Genomic DNA, 9,262 nt, shown 5'->3' on the forward strand with positions numbered 1-9,262 from the left:
GATCCGTTGATTCGGATCGCTGTCCCTGATTCGATTTGGCCAAATTTGAATCTGAAGATTTGATGCTGATTCGGAGAATCAGCGATTTGGACACAGGCACAGCTTTAAAAGTTTTTTTTTTTTTTTTTCTACATACCTTGAGGTATCAGGTGCAGCTCCATGATCACGGCAGTGCTGGGGCAGAGAGAATGTCCCACAGTAGCACGGGGGGCTGTCCAGTGTGCTCAGCAGCGAACCTGGAAGTGGAGCGGAAGTACTTTGGGGCCCTCCCCTCCTCCCTGCACCCCTCTTACTCAGCAGTCAGTCGTGAGGGGACCCCAGGTGCCCCCACAGACCCAGGCTCCCTAGTGGACCCAAGAAGTGCTTCTGGTCCACTACTGGGTCTGCTGCCAGGCGGGCTGGGGAGCCCCAGTGCTTCTATGGGATACTGCATCTGCCGCAGCGTTCAGAGCCCCTGCTACCTAGAGTTATGTAGAAAAAATGTTTAGAGCTGTATCTATGTCCGAATAGCTGAATCTCTCCAAATCAATTAGGAGAGATTAAACAGTCCTTTGATTTGATTTGTGTCCGGAGATTCAGGCAATGAATCAGGATGAATCTCTGCCAGATCGAATCAGGGACCAAAGCTTCACACAGCCCAAATAGTTACCAGTTTTTCACTTCAGCTATTTTTGCAACCATCCTCAGATTTCACAGATTTTGATAAATACATTGGCTGTCTGCTTGATGTATTCTCTAAACCAGGGATGTCAAACATATGGCCCCTCAGTGTGCACTACCTGAGCCACCAGGCTACTGGAAGCAGGGGATGCAGCTAAGAGCAAAGCTAGCTGCAAAATTCGGGGCCCCTCGGTACTGATGGACATGGCCCTCAGCAACAGGAGGGAGAGTGAGGGCTAATACAGCCCTGTTTGCCTTACAACTGCTTAAGCTATCGCCACTGCCCTTGCTGTGGCAAGTGGCCTCTTGGCCTGCAGGCTTGTCCAACCTCCTCTGCTGCCTGTCCTGCCACCACCACCTGCCCTGGGTTGGATCCAGCCCTCAGAGCCCTGTGCTTAGGAACTGGCTCAGGGTATGAAGTGAGTTTAAGAGCCTTGCTGTAAACAGGGTTTTTTTGTTTTGTTTTGTTTTCAGGGTCTGTATGGAAAAACCGGGTATAGTGATTAACTTATGACACCTAAAATCTAGACAGTCTGCCAAATCTGATTTCCTGTAGTAAGATTGCCAGTAAATCTCATGTGCAGAAACTGTCCCTGTCTTGCCTGCTTCAAGCAGAGGGCAACCATTCATCTTGAAAAGTGTTAGTTCCCGGCTCCGCACTTTGTCACCTCCCTGCTAGCATTCTTCTCAGTCATCTGCTGCCTCGTGCTGAGAAGGAGGCATCCGCTTTGATCTTCTGCAGCCTCAGTCTTCAGAATGAAGGATTAAAAATGAAGGCAGCTGTCATGAGATTAAAACTGTGACTGGGCCCCAGCTGATCATTTCAGCCTTCTAGTGTGGGCCTTTTCACTATGCCGGACTGGACCTTGGGCCTTCCATGGGCAGCTGCTGGCAGAAACAGCATTGGGCAGTCCTGTTCAAAGTGAGAATTAAAGACACGTGCCTTTTTTCCAGAAGCTGAAGAAAGTGGAAAAAATGTCTGCAAGTCTGGTATTGTAACTGTCTGGTATATTGATAAACAGTACTGTAGCAAGGGCAGTGCTAGTGGTTCACCAGCACTGCGCACCCTCGCACTGTTCTGGGTGCCAATTTGAGAGGCCAATAAAAAGCAGCTGCTGCTAGCACCTAGTCCTATACAATCACAAATGTGATTGAGGCAGCAACTAGAAGTTGCCATATCTCTGTGCATCACGGGGTTATCTAACCACATCCCTACCCTCCTGTTGATAAATACCAGTACAGTTAAACAAGGGATTTTGGTCCCTTCTGTGGTGGAGAAACTAAATCTGCTCAGTCAGTCTTAGGCAATGGATTGTGTCCCCCACAGTACAGTTAGACAAAAAAAGGGGGAAAAAAATCCCCGTGATCCTTGCTGACGTGGTCGGAGAAGGAAAAAAAAATCCTTCCTTTACCTAGATTTAGTAATTTCTAGGGCAACAAACTATATTGTCCTAGAACAGAGGTGCTCAACCCCTAGCCTATAGGCCAGATGTGGCCTGCAGTACTGTCATCCAGCCTGTGGGCTTCCCCATAGGTCTGGAAATTTGGCCAAGTTTCCAGACCCATGAGGAGCTCCAGGCCCTGGGTGCTGGATGGGGGAAGCCCAATCCTAGCACAGAGGGCTGGGCCAGGGGACTGCCAGGCTCCAGGGCCTAACCCCAGCCGGTGGGGGATGGAAGAAGGTGTCACCAGGTCGCAGGGCACAATCCCATTTTACAGGAGATGGGAGGGGGCAGCACCAGGCACCCAGGCCCTGATCCTGTTGGGAAGGGGTGGTGCCTAGCACCCAAGGATCAACCCCAGCATGTGGGGCATGGGAAGGGGTGGTGCCAGGCCGTGGGGCCAGTCCTAGAATGCAGGAAAGGGAGAGGGCGATGCCAGGCCCCAGGGTTCGATCCAGCTTGTGGACTGGCCCCATACCACTTATCTGACCCATGAGGCCAAAAGGTTGAGCACCACTGTCCTAGAAGAAAAAAGTTATGGTGTGTTGAAAAGTCAGTTAGAACTGTGTTTATTAGTTTAGAAACTTTTTGTTTAAAAATCTTTATCAGTAGGAGCAAAGGGAAATTAGAAAATTAAATTTCTGTTTATATAAGTATTTGTCTAATTGCAGTGAAGCTCTTCCTTCAGGATTAGGTGTTTAACAGATCAACAGAATGCCAAAGGTCTTACAAGGTTATCTTCAAATACTGGCTTATTCTGTTCATTGATCTAGTGGCATAGCACCCATCCTGCTTCTTATACGTTTTTGGTAGAAGTTTGCAATCATCCGTGATACTAAGAACCATTGATAGAAGAATTTTTAAATATTAAAAAATAATAGAATCATAAGGTGGGAAGGTAACTGCAAAGGTCTTTTAGTCCAGGGGTTTTCCACTGGGGGTACACATACCCATGGGGGTACTTTGGAAGGCCCCAGGGGGTACATGGCAGTGGCGTGGAGAAGCTGGTGGCACTTTCAGTTTCACAGCTGCGTCACCAGGGGACTCCCTGGTTCATGATCAGCCACCGGGAGTACCCCAACCAGAAAAGGTTGAAAACCCCTGTTTTAGTCCAACCCGCTTCACAAATACAGGATGTGCTATTCCTGAGTCATCCTAGATAGATACTTATCCAGCCTCTTCTTGAAAACCTCCAAAAAAAGAGATTTCACAACTTGCCTGGGCAGCTTGTTTCATTGTCACACTCTTCTTATATTTAGGGTTTTTTTTTCCTGAGATTACACTAAATCTGCTTCGGGTTCTGCCTTCTGTGATAAGGAAGAACACTTTCTTCCTCCTCTTTATGGCACCCTTCAAATATTTGAAAGGCTGCTTATCATGTTTCTTTCCCTGTCCCCCCTCCTCGTGCACATATGCATATGCACAGTTTTTTCCTCCAAACTAAAGGCTATTTCTCTCAGCCTTTCTTCATGTGGCTTGCATTCCATGTCCTTTTTCATCTTCACTGGCCTCTGGATCCTTTCCAGTTTCTCTACATCATTCTTTAAATGTAGAGCCCAGAACTATGTCCTGTATTTCAGCTGATGCCTAATCAGTGCCAAGTGGAATGATATTTTTACCTCCAGTACCTTACACTTGCATGCAATACTTCTCTTAATGCAACCCAGCATTATGCTTTCTCTTTTTTTTTTTTTTTTTGCAACGGCATCACATTGGTAATTGTTGTTAAATCTCTGATCAACCGAAACCCCCAGATCCTAGTGCCTAGCTAGTTCTTACATACTATATTAGTGTCTTTGCTTTTCCTTCCATAAGTGTACCACTTTGTTCTCTTTGTTCAATGTCATTCTGTTCTTGAGTTCCCAGTTCTCTAATTTACCAAGATCCATTTGAATACTAATCATCTTCTCCTAAGTGTTTGCAACCCTTCCTGGGTTTGTGTCAGCCCCTTCCAGTCTTATGTCAATTTCCCTTTCTTAGATTTGAAGCAGGAACTTAAAGTGTGTAGAGTTCTAAACTGTGAGCCTCTCTCCTTATGGTTACTGCACCTTTATAAAGCTGAAATGCTCTTGGATATAGAGCTTAAACTGTTTGGATTGGAGAGGGTACCTGAGAATGAAGTATATCAGGGTGCAGATTGTGTCAGGGTACCTGGCTGGATTCATTTTTATTAACTTACCTTATTTTTCTTATTCAATGCGGTTTTTTTTAGTTTTAGTCAGTTTGAGGCCATGTAAGACATTTCTACACATGGTTTGGGAGTGGGAGGGGCGGCACTTTAATTAGAGAGGCTCTGAGAACTGCTCTAATTAAAGTGCCACAGCGTCTTGTGTATCAGCGTCCCCACGATTCCAAATGGTGGCAGAGATGCTTGAACTGAAGCTCATTTGATGAGCTTGAGTTCAAGGCACCCCCACTGCCATTTTGTAGCGTGGGGACACTGATGCATGAGATGTGGGAGGGTGGTGGAGCACAATAATTACCATGCTCCAGCAGACTCATTTATACAGCAGACTTGATGTAATTATGGCACATCACAGCATCCTCCGAGATTGTGTAGAGGCACCCACAGTGACTAGGTATCTGTAGGCCAAACAACAAAATTGGATACAGCCAAATTTTTTGGTCTAAATTGGCCTTCCTGTGTAGGTTCCCCGTTTGAGTCCTCCATGATCTGGTTTCCCATGTACTTCAAAATTCCTCTCCTCGGAGAGAAATCACCTTCTGTCTGGTTCCCAATTCTCTGTCCTGGTTCTGCATTTTCTTCTGTGCATCTCCACTCTGATGCCTGATCTCTTCTCTTGAGTGGCCTGGGACCCTTCAATGATTCAGTGTTTAGTACCATTCAGTATCCTCTGTTATCTGTAGTACAGGTAAATTATTACAGTTCCCAGTTCTCCATGCCTCAGAGGGATAGCTGAAACAGCTTGGATGAATGGAAATCTTGAATTTGAGACGAAGTATCTGAAAATTGAACTCTCTCTGATATTTCCTTGTACATGTCAGAAGACTCTCGCCTTTTTGGGCCAGTAACTGTCAGATTCTGCTCTTGAATGTTTACCAGCTGAAGCTGAATGTAGATAGCAGCTTCAGGGCAATGGTTTGCTGAGGGCCCATAACCATTCTTTCCATCTTATTCTTTTCTTTTCCCATTGTTGTTTGGGGAAAAACACCTAGGTGAAGGTAGGCTCACAAACTGTCACAGGTCCCTGCTACTATGGATCAGCATCCCTGTATATTGAATGCCAGTGTTTCACTTCGTGTTTTTTAGATGGGTGCTTCATTAATCAAATCCTACATATTCTGAGTATACCTTGGTATTGCCTCACATGGCTTGCTTGCTGTGACTGTTTCTAAATGCACCGTTTTGTACGCAAGTGAAGGCATCCCAGACTTTTCTAGTGTTTATTTCCCAAGTTTAAAAACCTATCTCCAGCCAAAGATAAGTAATTTTTGGCTGTAGCTGCATTGTAAAAATGAGGAAGTAACTGTCCTGTCTCTTCTGTTCCTGAATATGTGGCAAGCATTTGTATTTCCATAACTTAATTTCAAGTATTTCTGTTAAATGCACCTACTAAGTCAGCTTTCCCCAGCAGAGGAAATTGCAAAAGATAACCTGTGTGTGTCTGTATGTTTGGGCTGTTCTGCTGTCTGCACAACCTCATGTGCATCTGGCATCAGTGACTCTGCAGAATATTGTTTGTTTTTTTTCATGGTAAAAAGAATTCTTGAGCCACAACTATGTTTTAGATCTGTGCCAATTTAGTATGTAGTATAGGTGTCCTTGTATAAAGAAACAGAGACTATGCTATTCTTGTGGCATTCTACTGGCAAAGTCATATAGCCAATGTAATTTTTTAATTAAGATTGTTGGTGATGCATTCAGGAAATACAATCCTGTGCAGTTTATATCACTCAAAAGCCTTGATACCAAACTTAACAGAAAAGTCAGCTTATAGTATGAGGCTCATGTGAATTTGATTCCATTTTTACCATCTTATGGGTAAGTTGATGCTAATATTAAGTCAGATTCTAGTGCTTTATTAAACTTAAGAATGTTTTCAGCTTTTAATAAAGAAACCACAGAAAAGCACAGAGGACCTACCCATAGCATTTCAGTTTATGCTGAGTGCTAAATAGTCCATCATAAAACCTCTTAAATGGTTGCAGAAGTCAGGTTTCATATTCAATAATCACTTATTGTCCCTGTTACTAATTCTAATTTATGCTGAATATTACTTTGTCATGTTTGGGTTTTGCCCACAAGAAATTTGTAGCCTGAGTTCAGTGCACGGTGGATATACTTATATAATAAAAACTACCAAGCTGAGCTAGCTTACTTCACTGCTGTCAATGATACCTCTCACTGGGCACATCTACATGAGACACCAAATGCTCAAAGTAATTCTACTGTGCATTATTGCACCCTGGCAAAAGCCAAGCTATTGCACTAATGAGTAGTAGAATTGATCTACTTTACCTTAGCATCACTTAAAGGCATGTGCTGGCGTTACTGTGCAGCAGCCACAGTTACTGTGCATTTAGTTAGTACCTTTTATTACAGATACTAAACTCAATGCACATTAACCACAGCCCATTAATGGACTTGTAGACATGCCCACCTTCAGTGATAATACAGTAGCATAATCTTGCCTTTCCTAGAAAGATTTCTTTTCACTTGTGCATCTCTGCTTAAGGATTTTGAATATCCAGGGTGTCCAGTAGCTATTCTATGAGTTCAGGCTTTGCTGCTGATCTGATTGCCTCTTACAGATGCCAGGATTTGCTCAGTTGTACCTGCATTATGAAATCTTTCACATATGGATCGCAATTGGGCCTGGCTGAGTAAGTGGGTAAAAGGGAGGGAAAGTTTAAATTGCCACTTATCCACATTTTGATTAGTACTTGGGGAACTCTACTTTGGCTAAGGGACCTGGTGTGATCCCAGCCAGCACATACTGCTGGTTCAAGGTACTTTTTGATGTTTGGTTCTGTTGCTTTGTTTCTGGCCTTAGCCTTTTAGTGAGTGCTGAGATTTCCTACAAGGTAACCCATCTCAATTGTAACTTCACAGATACATCCCAATCACTAATGTTAGAAGCTTTCAGTTCTTTCATCCTTGGGACACCCTGATGAGACAATGTATTCCCCGTTTTTTTCCATGCAAAATTAAATATAAAACTCAGAACTGTGCATTGTCTTGAATTTTTAAGTTATTTTGTTTTTTCTGTTTAGTTTTTTTCTCTCGTTTGCTTGTTTTAGTTTTCTGTCTTGTATAAGATACCTTGAGCTTTTGTTGGGAAGGGTGGCATATTAATCAAGGAAATAAATAAATATCTCCTGCTGGACAAATCCAGATCTATCGTACCAGTTTGTAACTTATCTCTTCTCGTTTCAAAAAACCTCTGAGCATAATCCTACATGAAGAATAGTGAACAAAAATGTTAGGTGTTTATAGTTGTGATATTTTTATGATCTAACATGATATAATCTCCAGAGGTAAATGTTAAAGGTATTCCAACCATTAGTCATGTAGGCATTTGAATAGCCTATGCACCCTTCCGAAAGAACCACCTGCTTTTAGAGCGCATTGATTATTTGGGGAAGGAACATATCTTGTGCTTAACAAGTGTGTTTTTTGAGTACAAATATGTTTTCTCTTTAGTACTCAGCCTTCTAGGCTCTCCACAAATTAGTCTGTATCCTGTAGAAATACAGATAAAAAATTAGTACTTGCTGCTATCCTTGTACCCTTCTTTGTGCCCTCTCTTACTTGTCCCTTTCTCTTCCTCTTTCAAGGAGTCTGCTGTTTTTGTGCCAGAACCCAGTGGTTTACTCTTCTCAGGCTGAATTTTGGGGGCTTTGTTTTCTATAAAACTAGAGAATGTCTCTTTCACTCCTGTGTTGTGCTGTTCATCCAGGATGGATCTCTCAACTGATCTAATTGGCTAAGGGGAAGGGACTTGACTACCGATCAGAATTTCTTACGATCAATTGTCAGGTTGCAGTAGCTCATACCTCTCCTGGAGTGCTTTAATAGCTTTGCATGGTCTTTTGCAACATTAGGGGTTTTTTGTTTACTCCCCTTTCCCACTTTATTGTTTCTTTTATGGTTACTGATTTTTATTTATTTTTTGAAGGAAGAGTTTTGCAGGGAAAAAGCAAGAACAAAATATGCATGCAGTAAAAGGCAACCTTGTATTTGCTAATGATTATGATGCCTAATGGACCTTCTGTCTGTTTCTTATATTCTCACAGATAACCACTCTGCACCTCCTGATGTTACCACAGGCCTTGTAGAACATTTGCATCATGAGCGACCACAAGTAGCATCTGTACGAGGAGTTCCCAAGGGCTATAACAGCAGCATCCTAGAAACTGCAGATGGTGAATATGTCCAAAAGAACCCACCCTTAAACATAAACCATTTTTCTGCATCAGTGAATAGACAACAGAGCAATATAATGTTTGCTGTCATACTTAGTTTGCTCCCCAAAGCAACATAACAGGCTATTTTGCTGTATTGTATACAGTGCCAGGAATAGTGGAATCTAATTGGATTCACATCAGTAATATTTTGGTTTTCTGGTAGCATGTTATCTTTCTGATGCAGATTTATACTGTTTGTTGTGCATGGGGTGGGGCATCAGGAACAATTTAATGTAAATTGGACCCCTTGCAACTCCCTTTCTTGCCCCCTGCTGTGTTTTGGGAGATGAGCCATTCTCCCTTTGGAAGTTCATTCTTCCTTTTCTCATTCATGAAATGCAGAGAACTATGGAAGACAAAGCCAGCATGTGATTTTTGGCCAGGAAATCTTTAGAAGACGCACACAAATTTATATATATTTTTAAGGAAAGCTACACGTCCCTGCAAGCTGATCTTGGCAACCAGGGTGGATGACTGGAGACCCTCTGGGTTAAAATCTATGGGGAACATGGCACAGGGGACACAATGGTGGGAGTCTACTGCAGACCTCCCACCCAAAGTCCTGAGCTTGACCATTGGTTCACCTGGGAACTGGCAGAGGCCACATGCTCCAGGACCATGGTTGTCATGGGTGACTTCAATTAGCCGGACATCTCATGGGAGGATCACTCAGCAAAATCTAAGCAGTCGCAAAGCTTCCTCTCGTGCGTGGATGACCTCTACCTGACTCA

The 9,262-nt window shown here is 43.2% G+C and overlaps 1 protein-coding gene across 2 annotated transcripts in view; it reads left to right on the forward strand.

The window, feature by feature from the left end:
* Positions 1–9,262, forward strand: part of DIP2A (disco interacting protein 2 homolog A) — a 131,041-nt gene that overhangs the window by 62,208 nt on the left and 59,571 nt on the right. For both annotated transcript variants that reach the window (XM_019554131.1, XM_019554130.1), the window contains one exon: positions 8,361–8,489. In XM_019554131.1, the coding sequence (XP_019409676.1) occupies positions 8,361–8,489 (129 nt within the window). The remainder of the gene's footprint in view (positions 1–8,360; positions 8,490–9,262) is intronic.

Source organism: Crocodylus porosus, unplaced genomic scaffold (genome assembly GCF_001723895.1).
Source record: "Crocodylus porosus isolate Cpor-Errol unplaced genomic scaffold, CroPor_comp1, whole genome shotgun sequence".
Lineage (NCBI taxonomy): Eukaryota > Metazoa > Chordata > Crocodylia > Crocodylidae > Crocodylus > Crocodylus porosus.